Source organism: Corvus kubaryi, unplaced genomic scaffold (assembly GCF_017639235.1).
Source record: "Corvus kubaryi isolate FWS band 111438036 unplaced genomic scaffold, C.kubaryi_AGA036_p1.0 37397, whole genome shotgun sequence".
In the NCBI taxonomy this organism is placed as follows: domain Eukaryota; kingdom Metazoa; phylum Chordata; class Aves; order Passeriformes; family Corvidae; genus Corvus; species Corvus kubaryi.
In genome coordinates, this window is record NW_024581136.1 from 6480204 (window position 1) to 6501179 (window position 20976).

The 20976-nt window shown below is 39.3% G+C and overlaps 1 protein-coding gene across 1 annotated transcript in view; it reads left to right on the forward strand.

Moving 5' to 3' along the window:
* The first annotated feature begins 81 nt into the window (after nt 1-81).
* The window catches only part of GRK7 (G protein-coupled receptor kinase 7), a 30685-nt gene continuing 9790 nt past the window's right edge, over nt 82-20976 (forward strand). The window contains exons 1-3 of the mRNA XM_042041769.1: nt 82-2883; nt 3636-4073; nt 17939-18210. Coding sequence (XP_041897703.1) covers nt 2281-2883; nt 3636-4073; nt 17939-18210 — 1313 coding nt within the window. The 5' untranslated portion in view covers nt 82-2280. The remainder of the gene's footprint in view (nt 2884-3635; nt 4074-17938; nt 18211-20976) is intronic.

Consider the following 20976-nt stretch of genomic DNA (forward strand, 5'->3'; position numbering starts at 1 on the left):
AGCAGGTAACACTATCTTAAATAGCTGTTATCAACTTACAGATTAATGCTGATCTACTTTGCTCCATAGAAATAATAAATGCTGGGCAGATTTGGATAAGTCAGCAAGCAAATCTCAAAAGTGACTGGAGTAATGAGTATGTGTTGAATGATCATATTGTTTGATTTTGCTTTTCATGGAGTTATGTTCTTTTAGAGAAAGTTTATGTTCCGTAGAAACTGGGAAAGATTCTAATTAATGGAGTAGAATAGTCTTTGGAGCTGTAAATGTGTGTCTTATGCAGGTGCCATAAACTTTAGGTATTTTCTTGATTTGCTTAGGCATGAATATACCAATAGCTGGTGTAAGCTTTAGTTCAGCCTTTGGACCCTAGCTACCAGCCATTTGTCCTGCTGCTCTTTGAGCTGTGGTGGATATTCTGGCTAAACATAAAAAAGACCCTACTGAATTTTAGGAAATAAAAAGCTTTATTTAAAAAAAAAGCTGAAATTAAAGCTTTATTACCTCCTTTCATGCCTTTCTCTACCCAGGGTGTTACAGGAATGTGTTGCTGTAGGCCCCATTTTCAGGACAGCCACAGCAGAATTCCCCATTTCTCCCTTTGGCTCTTCGCAGTGTTGCTTATGTTGTTGGCTGGTCTGCTGAGCCCTTTACGTAACCTTCTCCCGCCCTGTGCTTGCTCTCACCTGGCAGAACTGGCCAAGCTTTCGGGTGTCTGCCTTACAGTTCCTCCTGTTCTTATGCACACACAGCAGTTTGCAATGGATGGCCCTCTCCATCACACCTAGAAAAATACACCTCTGAGGGAATTTTGTAGAGCATGAGTTTTAATGTCAAATGGATTCAATGTGGACAGGATTAAGCATGTAAAAACAAAATACTGCATGGTTGTAGAGTGGCAAAAAGCAGCCAAGAAGGGCTTAACACTTATTGTAGGGAGTCTGAAAGGTGCCTGTTATTACTCTTGATCTTTAGTTTTTTTGATTCAGCTCTTCAGCTTGCTCTAAGATCATGAAAAAAAAAGAAGAAAGAAACTTGACCTTGACCTCAAGAATACAGCTTGACCCCAGTGTTACTTCTTTTCTTGTTCTCATAATACCTTCCTTATATTGAAGGAAAGTTTTAACAGCCAAATCACCTGACCCCAGAGCAGAAGGGGGCTTAGCCTAGTGAGTGCCACACATAATTTTTATTCTTTTGAAGGGAAAAAAATGCCTCCTGGTAGGCAGCCAGCAAGTGAAGTCAGGTGGAATTTGCCTTGACTTGATTATAATGTGCTTTGTCCCTTTGTTGATGTCATCTCAACTATATGCTGTTGCCACCTTCTTATCCGACCACTTTCTGTCATAAAGCTCAGTAGGGAAAATAAACTGAGGCCAAAACAACATATGGAAGTGTCTTGGCAAGATTTGGCTGGTCGTTTGAAGTGTTTCTCTTTTTTTCTGTGGGTAGGAGATGAAGTCAGAGCTGTGTTGTTTCATATATAAGGATTATTATTTTTAGACCAGCGGCAGTTCTTAGCCTCTGCATGTAATCTGCTCAGACAGAGCCACTCAAGGCAGCAGGGTTTGCATGAACTGTCTGTGGGGCTCAGTCACTGATGTTGAGTATAACTTGAGTTTTGGAGGTGTGAATGCTCAGAGCACTGAACTGTGTGGTAATTTAAAGCTCAACATCTCATAGTCATCTGTGTCAAGGTCTTTTAGGCATGGCAGATTTGTGATAAAAGCTTTTCGTAAAACCAGATCACAAGGTATGCAGTTGTTAGTCTGCTGATGTTTGGTGTCAACTGGGGGAGATCCAGGGCTGTCCTACTGACTGTGACCAAAGTGCCCCTGGGTTGGAGAGGGCATGTATTGCAGACAGGAATCTCTGTATGCTCCCAGCAGCCAGGGACAGTGCATTTAGAGGGAATCTTGGTACATTTAAAGGTTATCAGGGCCCATTCTGAAAAACACCAGCTGAACCACGTGCGTTTGGTGCTGCCAGTGGGAGGGTTTGCCTAGGATGTCGTCCCTCAGCTATACATAGCAAACTCAAAGCTCCTTACAGAGAAACCTCTTACCAGTCACTTTCCACAAATGGTGCCTATATCTAAAGGTACTTAGTGAAAATCCTTGAGAGGTATTTAATGCAAAAGCAGTTAGACTGTCTGGTGTTTTTCAGAAGCCCTCTGACACACCACTAGCAGGGAGAAGTGCAGGGCAGCTACAGCACAGCACTTGGGCCAGTTATTCATTTTGTCTGAAACAGGCTCTGCCACCCCAAGGGCTTGCCAAGATGTGTGACATGGGGGGGCTCGACAACCTGATTGCCAACACTGCCTACCTCCAGGCAAGGAAGAGTGGAGAAGGAGATGCCAAGGAAATGCAAAAGAGGCGTAAGAGCCTCTCGCTGCCCAAGGTTGAGCAGTGCAAAGAGCACAGAGAGTCCATTGTTGCTGATTATGACAGCATCTGTGAACAGCAGCCCATTGGCAAGAAATTCTTCCGAGACTTTTTAGAGACAGTGCCAGAATATTTGGTAGGTAGGAACTTCCTGGATGAGATAGCAAGCTGGGAGTTGGCAGAGGACAATCTCAAGAACAGCATCATGGAAGATATTGTCAACAATTTTCTTAAGGAAGGCGGCAAAAACTATCTGTCTTTCATGAGCTCTGACTTGGTCAGCAAATGCCAAGCAGCTACTGCAAAAGACTATGAGAATATCATGCAGCTGGCCAGGGAGGAAACCAAACTCTTCTTTAAAGACAAGCCCTTCAAGGACTTCCAGACCAGCCCCTTTTATGACAAATTTATCCAATGGAAAGTGTTTGAGAAGCAACCAGTAACTGAGAAATACTTCTCCGAGTTCCGAGTGCTGGGCAAAGGTGGCTTTGGAGAGGTAAGAGCTTGTACTTTTAAGGATGTGAGTCATTGCTCCCCTTTCAAGACCAGCAGGTGGGTTTGCAAAGAGCAGTGGATTAAGCCATTGTATGAAGATTTGTAAAATGTGCTCCTTCAGATTGCCCATTTTCCAGAAATTAGACTGGGTTATTTATACCGTGATAGAGGTTCTGGTTAGCAAAGAGCTGCTTTAATGTTCTTATATTCTGTATCCATGCTAGTAAAAAAGCAGGCTTCTTTACAAAAATTTGCATGAATGTTCATGTAGTTAACTATTAGTCTGCTCCTTGACATCTTTTTAGCCTGTGCTATCACACACTCCCAGATAATTTTTAGCTGGAGTTTAGGGGAAAACATGCATCAGGATCTGTTCCCAAACTACAGTATGGAGATTTTTGAGAGTCTAGAGAGTTAAACTGTACAGATGCAATCTGTATATGCTGCTTATTCTCATGGTTACAGATTTTTGTTCTTGTCCTTGTTCCTTTTATTTGCTAGTACATGTCTACTAGTGGTATCCTTAAGAACTTTGCATCAGGGCTGCCATATACTACTGGTCCAGAACCGAACTGATTGTACGCTTGTTTTTTCCTTGTTTTCTCTGCTCTGCTAATGTACTCTTCATAGAAATTGGCATCAACAGTTACTAATAGGCATCAGTGATTCCCCAGTTCCTGCCTGTTACTATCCTTGATATTCCAGTCTCTGTGTAAAATTTCTTCATGCCCTTTCCATGTGCATATTCTCTAGGTTTGTGCCATCCAGGTCAAAAATACTGGCAAGATGTATGCCTGCAAGAAACTGGATAAGAAAAGGTTGAAAAAGAAAAGTGGAGAGAAGATGGCACTGCTGGAGAAAGAGATCCTGGAGAAGGTCAACAGCCCTTTCATAGTCACACTAGCTTACGCCTATGAGACCAAAACCCATCTATGTCTTGTTATGAGCCTCATGAATGGAGGGGATCTGAAGTATCACATCTACAATGTGGGAGAAAGGGGTTTGGAAATGAAAAGGATCATCTATTACTCAGCTCAGATCACCTGTGGGATTCTGCATCTCCATTCCATCAAAATTGTGTACCGGGATATGAAACCGGAGAATGTCCTCCTGGATGATAATGGGAATTGCAGACTGTCTGATCTTGGATTGGCAGTGCAAGTCAAAGAGGGAAAAAGCATCACTCAGAGGGTAAGTACAAATTCATTGAACGTGGGCAGTGGGAAGTGAAGCCATTCTATTTCTAATGCCTTGTAAGTCCAAGACTTAATTCCCCAGAATTGAGTCTTTGCTAAAGACCTAATGTAGTCATTTCATTCTAAAGACAGTTCTTAAGAAGATTTGGTTTATTAACTCTTTAGCTGCTGCATGTAGTAAAATAACTTCTTTTGGACAGAAACAGTAGAATCAACTTGACTTGTTTCTCTTAAGATAAGCTTTTGAACCAGTGGCTTTAGAGAGGCAGATGCCTTGTGCCTTTTGGAATACTGCATAGTCAGGGATTTAACCAATTGTTTAATGAGCAGCAGTCAAAGATATGACTTCTTCTGTATTCCACTTTTGCTCCTAGGACAATACAGTTTCTTACACATTACTCTTATGTGATGCTACTGATTGTATTGCAGGTATGCGTGGTGCTGCATAATAAATAATTTCCAACCTTGCTTCACCCCACAAATCAATTCCTGAAAAAGTTAGCAGACTTGATGGTTTGTAAATGTCCATGCCTGTCTACATGTGTAATGAAAAAGATGGTTGACCAACTGGTTTTTGTGTGAATTAGATTGTGCAACACTTCAGCCCTGCCTGGGGTCATCCCAAACTAACCTGGATTTGTACTAATGTCAGGAGATTTACACAAGAAATATGTATTCAGGTAGCTTAACTATGAAAAAGACATATTTCTCTCAAGGTATCTGGATCTTAAAGATGTGTATAATGAGAGAATGTATCTGAAATACACTAAGAATATGAAGAAATGGAAGCAACATTATAAACTGGTCTAACTTCCCTATGTTAAACTCCCCAAGTTCACATTAGAAATTCAGTAGAAGAGAGGACCTGCTAATGACCTTTTACATCATGTGTGAAGTGCACATCTTTTGATGTTGTTAAATTCAGTAATTTTGAAGGATCTTTTCTTTTCCTGGCAATTTAAGAAGCTTGTATTATAAGTGGTTTTAGTTCTCGCTGAAAGAAAATGTGGAAATTGCTGTATGTATAGATAGTAAATAATTTTCAAATTAAACTGCATGGTGTTTTGGATACAAAAATACAGCTTCTGTGAAAGGCAGGTTTTTCAGTAGAACTTACGTGAAATGAGGATGTTGTTTTGTTTTTAAAGATGGCATTTTCATCAGTGAACCCAAAGCTATAAACCTTACTGTGCTTTGCAAGTTATAGAGGCCTGCAGTTACTATGATCGGATTTGCAATAGTTTTGTCAAAGGGCAGTTTTTCTTACTTGTAAATATGTGGGGTTTGGCAGAAGGAAAAAAAAACAAAATGAAAGCGTATAATTAGCAATATATAACCACTTGTGTTGATGTTAGGGTGGAATCTCAAAGCAATACTGGACAGCGTGGTTGTTCCTCCTCACCTATGACAGCCATCAAGTTTTTAGTGACTTTCCTTTGTTGTTTTTAGAAGCTCTATGCACCATTGTATGGGTGCTTTTATTAGAGCAAAAACTGCAATGAGTAATGTACTACATGATTGTAATGTGTTGTAAGGAATTTCTGTTAAAGGCAGTTTTATTCATACATTACATTGAAGTAGGAGATGGAAGAAAATTATTATTTTTTCATTTTCTGTATCATAACTATAAATGAGTTAAATTAATAATAATTCCCATAATTTTTTTTGCACCTCTGTAAAATAGTCATATTTGAAAGCTTCTAAAAAATGTTATACGAGATCTCAATACTATTATTATTTATAGTAAAGTCATACACAGGAAGACCAAAGAACACATTTACAAAATTTACATTAAGCTTCACCATGTACTCCTGTAATAAAAGAAAAATGACGCTGTTAAATTGCTTTTTGTCTGCTAATCATAGTTACATTCTGATTTTAAATTATCTGAAAACTTACATCATAACATGCTTTTTTGAGTATGACTGCCAAATTGTTATCACTTAACCAAACCTATACAAATCACTTTTTCTTTTTTAACCCAAAGGGATGTATGGCTCCAAGACAGGTTTATCAAATGAAATTTAATCAGTTGCACCATTTTGCGGATACAGTTTTATAAGAGAATTTTTATAAGCTAAAGCAGAATATATATTCCTTCCAGGCCAAATCTGTATAGTACTGATATCTAAGTGCCTAATATCATAAAGCTGTTTCTAGATTTTTGATGATGGTCTGAACTGACAATTTAAGGCTTACAATTTTCAGTCACTAGTTAAGGGATGTTGTTACTGATCTATAGTGTAGAATATATGGATTTATCTGTGTATTCATTTCATTAGAGATTGCAAAAAATACAGTATTTTGATGAATTCTTAAAGTTTTGTACATTCTCATAGTTGTATAAGCCATTAAAGATTAAATTTGTTCTGCTTTCAAAACATAAAAAAATTCCTGTCCTCTCATGTGTGAATAAATGCACGTCACCCATACATCAGCTGGAGGATCCATTAATCCCTTTTGTAAATCTTATTAGGTGATTAGGTTATCACATGGCACAGGTATTAAGCTTGTTAATGAGTTCCTGTTTTAGACATTTTTCAAGTTTTCATTGAGGGTTTCTACAAAATTATAATGTTTATGTACTGTTCATCAGCCAAAGTAATGTTCTTTGTGGGCAGAAAGGTTTTTTGAATTTTAGATGGATGACTTCAAGGTGGTCTTAATAAAAAATTGTGTGTGTTTATGCTTCAGAAAAAGCATTGTGCAAGTGATAATTCAATACTTATGTAATTGAAGAAATAGCCTTGGTATCCTTTAAGTACTGCCATTACATATACTGCCTTTTGAAAAGCACTTGTGTGCTCCATACAAATTGCCCATAACTATTATAAATAAAAATACCCTGCTTTCAGAAACTGTGCTCCTTACAAAAATCTTGAAAGAGTTGGATACACAGCCTTAGTTTTCTCCCTTTTTTTTCAATTGCTAAAGCAGCAAGGAGAAACATCCAGCTTTCTGTGTGAATGTATTTTGAATTTAAACTGTAGTTGTAAGTAACCGATACAGTAATAATTACAAAATTTAGAAAACTTTAATTTCCCTAAGTGTGCTGATTTGTCTTTTTGAAGTGCCAGCTGCTCCTAGAATGGAGAAATCACCCCAAAAAATTAAAATACATAAGTTTGAATAATAACAGTCTTGAAAATAAAAGTAGAAAACAGTTGAAAGCTACTTACAATGTCATTTTCCTTCTTTAAACATACATGGATTATATAGGATCTTCTCATGATAGCTACATGCACCTGTGCGCTCTACCAAGAAATGTGTCTGTGCACACTTACTAAGGCAGAGCTCTTACTGACATCACTGGAAACAGAAACAAACTCTTAGTAGTAATAAAACTATTCAGGTCTTTAAATGTCATTATGACTTCCTACAAATGTGCCTGTTGCTTCTGATCTGATGTGTTGGTCAGACCCTGCAGGAACTAGTTTGTATCTTAAAATTATGACTTTTTAAATGTTGTTATTTTCTCTGTCCTACATAATTGAAATAGATAACGAGGAGAAACTGAGAGCCTGCAAAGATGGCTTTGACACAGGCAAAGTGTTTTGTCTGCTTATGTACACACTACATTAGATTCTAGCACTAGGGGTTCTTTGCATACGACAGAAATGAGCTCCATCCCAAGTTTCCCCACTTGAACAGTTTGACCTGTCATCTTTTTCTTGAAGTCTCTGCAATTTATTCTCATACTAATCAACATCCACTTGTATGTGAGTCAAGTGCTCCTGCCCTTATTCAAAAGAGTAATACTACTTAGTTTCCTGAGAGTGGTTGTGAGAAAAGTCAGCATGTTCTTCTGCTTAGTGTCTTCATATCCTCTGAATTTAAATATAGAGGAGTTAATTTCATTTTTCCAGAGGTTAGTGTGTATTTGCTGTTTATTTAGGGAAGAATTTTCTGCCCTTACTGGGTATGGCTTTTATGAAAAGCAACTGTTGCATGTAAATTGTGAAGAACTTTTGTGCAGATGCATGTGAGCCAGAGAGCTTAAATATTGACATAATAACTGTGAAAAATAATATAAACATATTTTTGCAGTATTTATAAAAGTGCATTCGTATCTTCAGGGGTTTCAGGCATCCTCACAGTTTTCCTGTGCTATGTTTTATATGTTTGAAGGACATCATAATATTTGTATAGGAAAAACATGTTTTGGTTAAAATCTTACTCAAAATGTCCTTTTGCCCTCCTGTATGTTTGTTTATTATAAGATTCTATTTCTTAGGAAAACACAAGGATGTTCCTGAAACTTGCAGTTTAATTTCAAGGCAGTTGAAAAGCAGGAGGAGGGTTTAGACTTGTGAAATAAAAAATAACTCAGCAAGCTATTCTACAGTTGACCTTTGTTCATTATCACATGGCATTCTTACTGGATAAGATTCTGTAAAAATTTCTTCCTTTGCACTTTGAAAAATGACGGCTCTTCATTTGCTCAGCATTAGAGGAACTTGCTGCTGTTTTGCTTATACATTTTGAAGTATGACATGTAAAATTGGTGTTTTTATTGGCAGAACTTTGTTCTTAAAAATTTTGATAATTGCAGTTTTATGAAGTGCATCATCATGACAGGTGTTTCAGAATTTTTAATCTCTGAAACATGTACTTTACAGAATGCAGCCTTACCCACTAAAGTCTGTGGGGCCAGTTGGGATCCATGTAAGGGTACTGAGGGAGTAGGCAGAAGTGCTGACCAAGTCATTTCCCATCATGGCTTTCCCAGCAGTCCTGGAAAACCAAGGAGGTCCCAGTTGCTTGGACGTTAGCAAATGTGATGCCCATCCACACTAAGGGCTGGAAGAAGGAACCAGGAAACTACCAGCCTGTCAACCTGACCTTGGTTCCAGAGAAGCTCATGGAGGAGATCATCCTGAATGTGGTCGTGCAGCATATACAGGACAACCACAGGATCAGGCCCAGCCAGCGTGGGTTTAGGAAAGGCAGGTCCTGCTTGACCAGCCTCATGACATGGTGACCTGCTTTGTGGATGAGGAGATGGCTGTGGATATGTCTGTCTGGACTGTAGTAAAGCCTATGTCACTGTTTCCCACAGCATCTCCTGGAGAACCCGGCTGCTCATGGCTTGCACAGGCTCTCTCTGCTGGATAAAAACGGCAGGATACCTGGGCCCAGAGTGTGGTGGGGAATGGAATTACATCCAGCTGGCACCTGGGCACTGGTGGGGCTCCGCCGAGCTCGGTACTGGGGCCAGCCCTGTTTGATCAAGGGGATCAAACAAGGGGATCAAGTGCAGTCTCAGTGAATTTGCAGGCAACAGCAAGTTGGCTGGGAATGTGGATCTGCTGCAGGGCAGGAAGGTTCTGCAGAGGGATCTGGACAGGCTGGATTGATGGGCTGATGACAGTTCTACAAGGTTCAGTAAGGCAAAACAGCAGTTTCTGCACCTGGGTCACAACAATCCCTTCGTACTACAGACTTGGGGAAGAGTGGCTGGAAAGCTGCCCAGTGGGAAAAGGGGGTTGTTGGTCAACAGCTGGCTGAACATGAGCCAGTGTGTGCCCAAGTGGGCAAGAAGGCCAGTGGCATCCTGGCCTGTACCAGCAATAGTGTGGCCAGCAGGACCAGGGCAGCGACCATTCCCCTGTGCTCAGCACTGGTGAGGCCGCACCTTGAATCCTGTGTTCAGTTTTGGGCCTCTCACTGCAAGAAAGACATTGAGGTGCTGAAGTGTGTCCAGAGAGAGGCAGTGGAGCTGCAAAGTGTCTGGAGCACAAGCCTGGTAGGAGGGAACTGGAGAAAGGAGGCTCAGGGAGACCTCACCATTTTCTACAACTCCCTGAGAGGAGGTTGTAGCAAGGTGGGGGTTGGACTCTCCTGCCAGGTAACAAGCAATAGGACAAGAGGAAATGGCCTCAAGTTGTGCTAGGGGATGTTTAGTTTGGATATTAAGGAAAGTTTCTTCCCCAGAAGGGCTGTCAAGCAGTGGAACAGGCTGCCCCGGGAAGTGGTGGAGTCACCACCCCTGGAGGTATTTAAAAGCCATGTAGATGTGGGGCTTAAGGACGTGGTTTAGTGGTGGGCTTGGCAATGCTGGATTAATGGTTGGGCTTGATGATCTTAGAATATTTTCCAAATTATGTGAATTCCATGATCATGAGAGTGAAGGAATTTGTGAGACTATTCTGCCTCCTGCAGTTTTGGATATGGCAGAAAGGATACTGTAGTCATCTCAAATTAAGAGAATGCAATGTGTCCCATGAAATACTTTTCCTACACACAACATGCCATCCATTTTTTCTGTTAGGGAATGACATTGGAATCCTTTATGATATAGTATGAGGTCTCTGCATGACTTTTACCATAGTTCCTCATCCAGCTTAATCTGACAGTTAATAAATGCTATAGGATTTTCTATAAAAATAGTGTACATTCTAGAATGATCCCGTGGGTAAAATATCTAGTGGGCCACACATTGACTCATCATAGTCAAAGATGTTTTTATTTCATTTGATAAGAAATGCAGCATTTGGCTGACACTGTAATTCTTTGAACTTTTGATTTGATAGCTTTGACCAGAAGCAGTATTGCAGACAGTAAGCTGTGAGATGGTGAGGAAAGTAGTACTTCTGTTCTTACTGGACCACATGTGACATTCCACATACTGTCATGAGTAGTTTCAGTTAACAGACATGCAGTTACTTTTTTAGGAAGACAAAATAAAATCCTGGAATTACAGACACATGCAAGCTGTGAAGACTGGGGGCTTGGTTTTGCCCATTATTCGAGTTTAAAATCTGTTAGTGAAAGGTAGCAGGTACGTGGTTCTTAAAACAGATATTAAACCAGAGTGTAGTTAAGCAGCAGGACTCTCTTGCAAAAGGTCTTGTAGGCTCTATAAATTTATCTAGGTTCAGGGGGAGAGTGGACAATTGATGGAAAAAAGTTTTGTTGAGAGAAACCATTTCTGTCTCTGGAAGCCCTTGAACTGCAAATAGTTGGAGTCTAGGAAAGTGTAGATAAGTCTCAATGTACACATCAGGCTCTTAGAGACTTTCCTATATATTAATTTGTTTGAATATAATTCACAGGCAGTAAACTGACCGTAGGGGCCTTTGGTCTGATGCAGCCAGTACCCATCTCCTTGGATTTACATTTTAAAGAATGGTACCTCCAACATTAGTCATAATCCTGGAAGATAAAGTGGATGAAATCCCGTGGATTTCAGTGATCAGCAGTAATTCTCCAGGCTTCATTGACATTTGCACTGCTTAACCTACAGTGGCTGTACCTACACTGGAGGGCCCCTACCCTTCCCAGAGCACCCTGCAGTCCTGTCCGCTCAGTCACAATGTCACAGAACACAGGATTTCTCTTTGACATCCCCTTTCTGAGAAAGCAGTCTATGTGTGGTGCCACAATACGGTATTTGCATTCATTATGAAGAGCTTCATAAAATATAGACAGAGCTAAGAGATATGGAGAGTTTTCTCCCTTTTTAACACTGTTTATGGAATATTCTATGGTCATTAAATAACGAAACCATGAATATCTCTGAAGTAGTATTATTTCTATATTATAGATGGGAAATGGTCAGGAGAAATTTGAAAGGAAATTAAAGAGAAAATCATGTTACAGGAAGACTAGATAACCCTTATAATTCTTGAATTCTAATTGTGTGCTAATGAGTCTCTACCAAGTGTTCTGCTTGTCCTAAGTGCTCCATCCTGTAATGTCTGATTGCTTCCCTGTCTGTGAATGCCTTCTGATGTCTTCTGATGACACTTGACGGAGGTGGGAGTTGTTAGCAGGTTCTGTCTCCAATAGGGATCTGAGTCAAAGATTTATGTGTGATTATGCAGGAAGAAAGTGGGGAGCTGCTGTAGAATCCAAAGTTAAAATTGGTGCTCAGTTACTGGATTGTCCCTTCTCAAGCCCTTTATCCCTTTGACTTCCATACAGCGTGAATCTAAACTGAAATCATGCTCTAACTGTGTCTCTCTTCCCAAGGAGGAACACACAGGCAGCAGTCCCTACTGCACCGAGTGGCTTTCTCTTTTGTTGTGCAACTTCATTTCAGTGATTACTGGTGGCCAAGCTTAAGAGAGTGAAAACCAGTGCTGGATTTTTTTACTATTCCAGTTAGTGATTTTGAACCCAGAGGCAATTTTTTCTTTTTTTCTACTGTAGCAAAAATCTGTTTTGTCCCTTTTGTGCTTTTGCCTGTGTGGGCTTTTTTTAAAGCACAACTTTACCTATGAAAATTATCTTCTTATGTGAAAATCAAAGAAGTTTAGTATTGAATCTTACGTAAGCATGTGGGATTCAGTAGCTCCTAAGCTCCTATACCGTCTTTGTCATTATCTTCTCCCACTACTCTGAACAGTCCTCCTTGTGTTCTTCTGAAATAGTAGCCAAACAATTCATGATGGGCCATCCCATCGGACGGTCCCTCCCTCTGCTAAGCATTAACAATATGCCAGAATCCTTGTTCTGTGTGACTTTCCAGAGTGATTTTTACCCTATTTAGATTTGATTTTATCTTCTTTTAAAAAAAATAGTTGCCTATTAATTGGGTCAGCTGGTTTCTTGTAACTGTATGAACTTGTGGTGAGAAAAAACTGTGGAGGAGCTACAATTCTGTGTGACTCATTTAAATTAGGCTCTGTTCCTCCTCACAGTGACTCTTGGGAGAAGAATTAAGATGGTGAAGTGATTGACAGAGGCAGATCAGTGTTGTTCTCCACATCTAGGGCCTTTCAGCTTGTGTGCAGGGAAGAGATTTCTGTGGTCTGTTCCTGCATTCCTGCAGGGTCTATTAAGGCCATTGCTGAAAGAGTGGAGGAACAGCTGGACAAGAGAACAAAGCAGGCAGTGGCACCCCTTGGAGGAAGGAAGGACCGAGCCCCAGGAAACAGCTGATAGAGCTAAACTCAGCTTGTTTTTTTTCCTCTGTTCAACAGTTCTTGTGCCATGGCAAACAAAAGATAGACATTCTGATTTGCTTTACTGTTTTTTTGTGATATCAATTGAGTTTGTTTTGCAGAGATCTGTGGGAAAAGGTAGCAAGATCTAAATCCTGTTTCTCCCCATTTGCCTGTTTCTGTGCTGCTGAAAGCTCCAGAGACTTCTCTCTCTTTCTTGCCTGCACCTGCTAGAAGCTGGGACAGGGGCGGTGTTGAAGGGGCTTTCCTTGTCGGGACAGCAGTCAGAGGGATGTGTGAGCTGCTTGCATTGCGGGCCTCGTTCTGCTCCGAGCTCTGCTGTGCCAAGTGCCCCTTGACTGCACTGGGATCTGAGTGCACTTAGTGTTTCTCAGGATCACATCTTGAATTACTAAAAGATTGTAATTATGTGACCTTTGAAAAATTTATGCAGGATCGTATTTCACAAAAGAAACATTTGTATACTTTCAGATGAGTCATTTCTACTATGCCCTGTCAAACCACACTCAAAGCAGTAATTTCACTCAACAGAACTTCTTCGCTAATGTAGCCAAGGGCGGCATTTGGTCATTACATTTTAGAGGATTATTGAAAAATTGTCTTTTGGGTTGTTCTCAAGATAGTGAAATAAAGGCAAAGTAGATCTGTGAACCCTTTCCAAAAGCAAGTCAATTAAAATTAATTGACTGAAATGTAATGACTATTTTTATAATTCAAGCAGCTTATGCAAGGCATCCTGCTCATCATCACAAAAGACAATATTAGATGGAGAGCGAGCAAAAAATAGCTAGTGTTGTACTACTACGCTTCAGAAAGTTCTGAAGGCATAAGATTTCTGTCTCCTGTAAAAAGTTGGGATAATATAACTTTCTTTGTCTTCTTTGTTATATTTTTATTTATTGTGTCCCATTAGATGCTTCCAGATCAATGAAGGCGTAATATGTGTTTGTGTCTCTGTAAGATCACTTGATTAGTTAACACATATGTTCAAATGGTTCCTTGTCTTACCAGGAATTCTATAGGAAAGAAGAGAATAATGTGCTTCATCTCAGTCAAAACCCAATGAACATCCTAGTAGTGTAGAGTTGACAACAAAGGAATTAACTTTGAGTGTGGGTTTTTTATTTTCTCTGTTTTCATTAAAAGAGTGAAATTTATCCATGTAAAGTAAGATCTAGTAAGAAAAAGTGGGTTTCAATTAATATACAACTTCTGAATTTACTTATAAATTTTACTGAATGAAAACATCTGCAAAATCATACAAACCTAGTGATTTTTTGTCTGATAGACATATCAGTATCCCATACTTGGAGATACCCGTTCTGAGGCATGATCAGATAATTCTAACTGAATTAAATATTCAGTACCAGCCCATGGGAAATAGACCCCTTCTAAAAAATAATGCATTTATCTTTTGTGGTGGCTTTTAATTTCTTTGCTTTCTGTCCTTTTTTTTTTTTCATTTTTGCACTAGAGTATAATTTATGGTATACTTATTTACCCCAGGGCCTGCCAAGAGTAATTTACTTTAATTTACATTTGCTTTGGGAATCAGTGGATAAGTTTTCCACCCAATACATTATTTTTTGCTGCTCAAATCTCACTGCTAGTGAGAGTTGTACAGTTTAAAAACTCCCTTCACAAAGCTTCTGTTTTACCTCCTTAGATAAACCTCTCCTCAGGTTGTTGAGGCTGCCTTTCCTGTTGCTGTAGGATATCTTTTCCTGGAAAGATGATACGATTTTTACATCTTGTTCTCCATAATGATTAGTGTAGGGGTGTTAGGTATTACCTTCCCTCTAATGCTGCCTACTCTCCAAAGATAGAATTAAATCTTCATTTGAAGGATCTATGTTCTTCCAGTTGCAGGTGCTGAATAATTCTTTTTTTGTGTTCTCTAATACAGCAAATGCGAAAGGCTTTCGTATCTTTCTTCCCAAATGATTTTGCCAAAATTACACATGTAGAGAAATAGGTGGAAAAGACTAAAATTTAAGCTCTTTTCTTCCTTTCTTCAAATTCCTGTTTTGATAGAGATTTATGTATTTCTCCCCCCTTACTGTTTTTCTTCCCCTTTAAAAATCACTGTTGACTACTTGTGAAATGTGTTTGCTTCTGCTATACAATTATCGTGTTTTAGTGGGTTTTGAGTCTCAGGGCTTATGAGATTAGGTTCAGAATCCTGCTTCTTAGCCTGTTTCTTCATTGTGAATAGAAGGAAAGCTTCAGGATTGGGAGAGATTTGTTTTTAGATTGAAGTTTGAATGAAATTCTATGAGAAAACCGTCGCTCATTAAATTCTGAATTGAAATGGTTTGGCATATCAGAAGAATGCTGTGTTTCTAGACTTCCTCAGATGGAGTTGGATCAACTCAGTAACAGCCCAAGATTTCAGTGCTACTAATTTAGAATGTTGAAGTTTAGTTCTTGTTTACATTTAAGCTCATCCACAGCCTGTCACTTCAGTCTGAAGGGAGGCTGCTGTTGGTCCATTCTGTTTTCTATTAAGTTGGGGTCGTGCCATCTTTTTGATGTGTAATGATGGCCTTGCTTTCTCTGTTCTTGAGAAACACAAGTACCATATCAAAGCATGGTGTTTTTTCAGATGGTGTGTCCTACTGGAGGGTATGTGGAAAATGCCCATGGAAGAGACTGAAGTTACTTGGCGACTATTTATTTTGAAAAAACAATTGTGGAAAACACAAGTGGAAGGAAAGAGGCAGTCTGAAAGGAGCTGCCTTGAGACATATTTGTGACAGTGGATTTCTGACTTTTCCATGTCAGATGTATCCAGGTTCGGAATGATGATGCTAAGTTGCAGTAAAACAATGTCTTATCAGAAAGACCATATTGTGCTGTAAGAGCACATTTTGATGATAATTTGACTCAATAGTTCTTCAAGGCATATAGTGCCCCAGCTTCATCTCAGTAAAAATAAAAATGTTTATTGCTTCCCAGAAGGAGAAAAAAAAAAGAAAAAAATATTCCAGAAACCTATTTAGAGCTGTGTTTACTAATCCACAGTGAGCTTTGTGTGCAAGCTTTTGTATCAAAATTTCTCTACGTCTTTCAACCTCTCCTCTCCTTTCCAGGTTTTTCTGAGGCCAGATGGATTTGTGGTCTGTGGTCCATGTTTGAGCATTTGTCCCCTTCCCTGAATAGAGCAGTAATCATACCTATAAATATAATACTGTCAGGGTTTCTCTCAGTATTTTTACTTGGAGAAATCCAGTGTGAGCAGTCCAAATTGCCTGTGGGATGATGTCAGCAGCTGCAGTGCCCATGCTGCTCCTCTGTACTTTTGTGGTTTTAGTGAGAGAGGCAACTGTTTGCTTTTAACCTTTCCTTTTGCTTTCAACCTGACTGATACTTTTGTTCTTCTCATCTAATTTTTGTTTTTCAACCATATGGAGAATTTTGTTCTGTATCCTTAAAAGGAAAAAAAAAAACCTACAAAGAGAGAAAATAAAGTGGATTTAATTTTCTGTCTGTTAGGCTTATGTTTTAATTGATGCTAAATGTTCCCTCTTGCACACATTGTTTACAGTAGAGTATATGTCGTAATGTGTAAGTGACACAAGCTAAAGTTCATGGGGGGAGACCTGACTTGGAAGTACTGTGCCTAAATCTGCAAAAATCAGAGGGGTTACCCAACCCCATAAAATAAAATCCATCTGTTGAACTGTGCTTTTTATGAATACAATTTGTCCAAATGAGCTTAGCTTTAGTTACCTTTTTCTAACTGTTTTGCTTTGGAGTGAATCTCTCATCAATTGTATGTTGATAGCAGTAATAATGACCATCTTGAGTAAGCTTTAGTGGGATTTTGCCCAAACAAAGTTTTTTATTTTAAATTGTTGTACTGGTAATACATCAGTCCCAGTATTTAAAAAAATATGAGAGGTTCAAGCAACTTCTGACGTGTTATCACTGTTAGGTGAATCTGGTAAATACATAAGATAGCGCATGCGGTGCGCCAGTAAACGTGGGTTCAGCTGAGGAAATGCTGTTCCGATTGAAATCTCATGTCCTCAGTCATGGAACAGTGCGACAGAGTGTAGAAAGACGCTGATCTCCTCACTTCCCTCACAGGTGAATCAGCTCCCTGGGGACAGAGGCAGCAGAAGCTATTTCAAACACTGCAGCCTGTCCCCCAAGGGGAAAGTGGAAGGCCTGGGCTGGGAAGGAAGCAGGCAGATGTCCCTCTCAAAGAGTGGCCATTTCTTCTCTCAGAGAAGGGACTATTAGTGCTGTAAATAGTCTTTATTCAGGCATCTTTTTTTAGTCAGGAAATATGAACTTGTTCCTTCACCCAAATGTCTGTAATTTATGAATTATAATTTTCATAGGTTTACTTTCTTCCAGTGGTTTTTAAGAGTTTTTTTGGCCCTTGGTGGTAGAACATTTATCCAGAAACCCAAGAGGGAGGTGGCTGAGAACTTCCTCATTGCAGCTCAGCTGCTGGCTTGATGAGAGTTTTCTCACTAGCAGCAGACCCCTGTGTTGGACCAATTACAACCATTGAACAGGGTGGGAATCAGTGATTGTTTTGCTTGATTTTTGTACTTTTTAAAATCTTTTCAAACTGATTGCTACTTGTGTTTACACAACAAAACTAACAATATCTTCAACCGAGAAAAAGAATAAAATGGACGAAGAAAGCAAGCTAGCCATGAATTTGAAAATAGACCACTTTTAGGTAGAAATTGCACAAACATTTCACCTTGGAAAAGCATATTTAAGACAGTTTTCCTATGTGCTAAGATGTTTAGAGAGATATAGTCCATGTGCTAAAAAAGTTATACCTCACGATTTCTAGATTAAAAAAAAGTCAGAGTTTCTAGATACAAAATATATCAGTAGAATATTTTGGAAGAATTATAGACTAGTCTGTTTAATTGTATGCATTTCATTACTGACATTGTATAGTAAATCTGTCTGTTTGCAATAGGCTGGGACAAATGGTTACATGGCTCCGGAAATCCTGAAGGAAGAGGACTACAGCTATCCCGTGGACTGGTTTGCTATGGGGTGTACTATTTATGAGATGGTTGCTGGGCGAACACCATTCAAGGATTACAAAGAAAAGGTCAGTAAGGATGAGGTTAGAAGAAGAACTCTGGAAGATGAGGTGAAATTTGAACATGCCAGCTTTACAGCGGAAGCGAAAGAGATTTGCCAGCTGTTTTTGGCTAAGAAAAAAGAGGACCGTTTAGGAAGCAGGTATGCCTTCTCAATCTCAGTACAACAGAGATTAAAGCTGCAGACAATATAGTTATTTTACTTACTGCACAAAATGGGTTGGATCTTCACTTTCTATAGAGTACTGAATTTTCCCTTTCACTTCTAGGAAGAAAGAGGTGGAAAGTTTTGAAGATAATATGGAAATAAGGAACGTTGTTGCAATAGTGTGATCATCTATCCTCACTCCAGATGACTCACAGGAGTTGCCTTCTTGTTATTTTGTGTATTAGACTCTATATAGTTTTGGGAGGAAGGGGCAACCTCTTTTTCTTACACATTCTTTCCTAAAGATAGAAGATATTCAAGTAGATACCTGTATCCCTGCTAGCACAGGCTGAATGCAGAATATTAGGCTGTATTGCTTACTGGAATGATGTGGGCAGAAATCCAAATCTGCAATGTGGGTTCTCTTCCCTGCAGATATCTAATTTGCAAGGCAGCGTCATTGGCTTCTTTCTGAAGAGACCTTAACCCCTCTGCTTTGCTCAAGTGCTTTAATAAAATGTTGTAGAATTTCTGGTCATCCTGACTCATCCCAGGGAGAAAAAGAATATTTGGCACAAATTCCTATAAAGCAGAACATTTCTGGGCACTTCAGAGGTGGCTTTGGGTTGATGAAGATTGATGGATGTGTCCCTGACTTAGCAATTTCAAGGAACTGTTCAATAAGATGAGAACTGCAAAACTAAACCTTGTCATGTTTAACTTGTAATAGCTCTGATCCCTCTGATATGTGTGTGTATAAATAATTTAGTGCATTTCTAATAAACAGATTGCAGATCTACATTTGCAATATAGACAAAGATATATAATAAAAATTGAAAAAATTAATGGGAAACCAATAATACGTATCTTTAGAATACACCATTATTTGAATCATCTGTGAATACAAATATATGTATCAGGTGCTTTTCCAGTCTAAAGGTGGAATAGACAAAGGATCTCATAGAAAATGCATAGATAGTCTTCTAAATTTGTATTTCATAACAACATGGAACAGTTTTTCAAAATGTCAGGCAAACATTTGTCTGAAATAATTAACTCTAATGAAAGATAATAGATCATTAATACACATATTTTAATACACATATGCTGTTTAAGATATCCTTCCTCTGATGTGCCATACTTAGAGAAGGAAAACAATAGGATGTATACCCTGGGCATGATACAGAATAAAAGCCTGCATGTACCTCTTAAACAGGGCAATACTATTGAGGACAGCTCCTGCTTATGTAAAGATTAGCACTGTAATTCTACGAAGGACAACAAGAGCTTGGGTTATCCACAGAAGTACCTGTTGCATAAGTTAAAGCTGCTCAAAGACAGCTTTATTTTGTACACCTGACCTTTTAAAACACTTCACTCTTCTATTGAAGATGCTGTTTCACTAGCTAACTCAGGAAAGATGTAACCCGTTTTCTTCACTTTAGCTTTTTGGGATTGATATCTCAAATCCCAAAGTGATGTTTAATTTTTTTTAAATTGAAGAATGCAAAATCGAGCAACTTCATGTGAGTTCATTTGCTGTTCCTATTTAAGTTACATAAAAATGCAGTTCACGGAGGATGAGCTCAAATTCATCTCCAGCTAGTTGGAGGATGTCTCAGTTCCAGTAGATGGCATTCATGTAGCTTTACATTTTTTAACTTTTTATGGTTTCAGGATGAGGAACACTGCAGCAATCCATTTTAGAGCCTCCAGCAGCTTCTACTGCTTTTTGGTTTATGTTACAAAAGGGAAAGCAAAATAAAGGGAGATTTTTGCGAGTGCATTTGCCCAGTCAGCACTACTGGGTCACCAGTGTCCCAGGACACCAGTTAATTTGAACAGCAGCTGTAATGCACTTCAGGCTAACAGTGAACGTAACTAAATCATATCAGGCTGCTCAAGTACTCAGTTATCACTGGCTAGGAAAGGTAGGAGATGATTTTGCAAGCCTATGGATATGCGGAAGTCAAGATCCCCGTTGGCTTAATCTGTACACTCATAATTTTGCTTATATGGTGCTTTTGGGTGGAAACACAATTTTTTTTCATTGCCCAAGATGCCTGGATGGCAGAATCCATCATTCTTCAGGCTGTGATGTGGCATCCTGGTCATTCATGGTGGTGTACAGTAGGTAGTGCTTGGTGGTGGCTTGCTCAGAAGAACTGGGCAGCAGAGGTGCAAAATGACAATTTTCTAGCAAGGGGCTGAAAAGAGCAGCTGGTGGTTTCATCTCTGCTGTGTCCAGGGAGCTCCAAGGCAGGCCAGAAGCACAGCAGGGCAGGATGAGGAACAGGCAGTAGTGCCTAGCTGGACAAGCTGTTCTGCATTCATGGAAATGAGGATTTAAAAAATAAAGATTTTTCCATAGTCACACAACTCTACTCCTCCTATATGGTGCTTCTGCGCATTTCCAAAGATAAAAAGACTTGCCAAAGGTTTGCGTTACATTTTATTCATAGAACATTGTCTAGAAATACATGAGGGCTTACACTTCGCTGAGTTTGATTTTGTAAGGAAGTTGGAAAAGAAAAAAGCAATGTGTTACAAACTACCATTTTCTGAGGCCAAAACGCAGACAAATTTGGTTTTCTTATATCACTGTTTTCAAGAGCAGTGCATCCATAAATACATTAAACAAAGAATGCATAGGTGTGGAAAAGACAGTGCTCCTCTCTGCTCCTCCTTTCTCTAGAATTCCAAATTCAGACTTTGCATGCCTTGACACTAGAGGCACAGTTCAAAAGCTGTGGTCTTTGG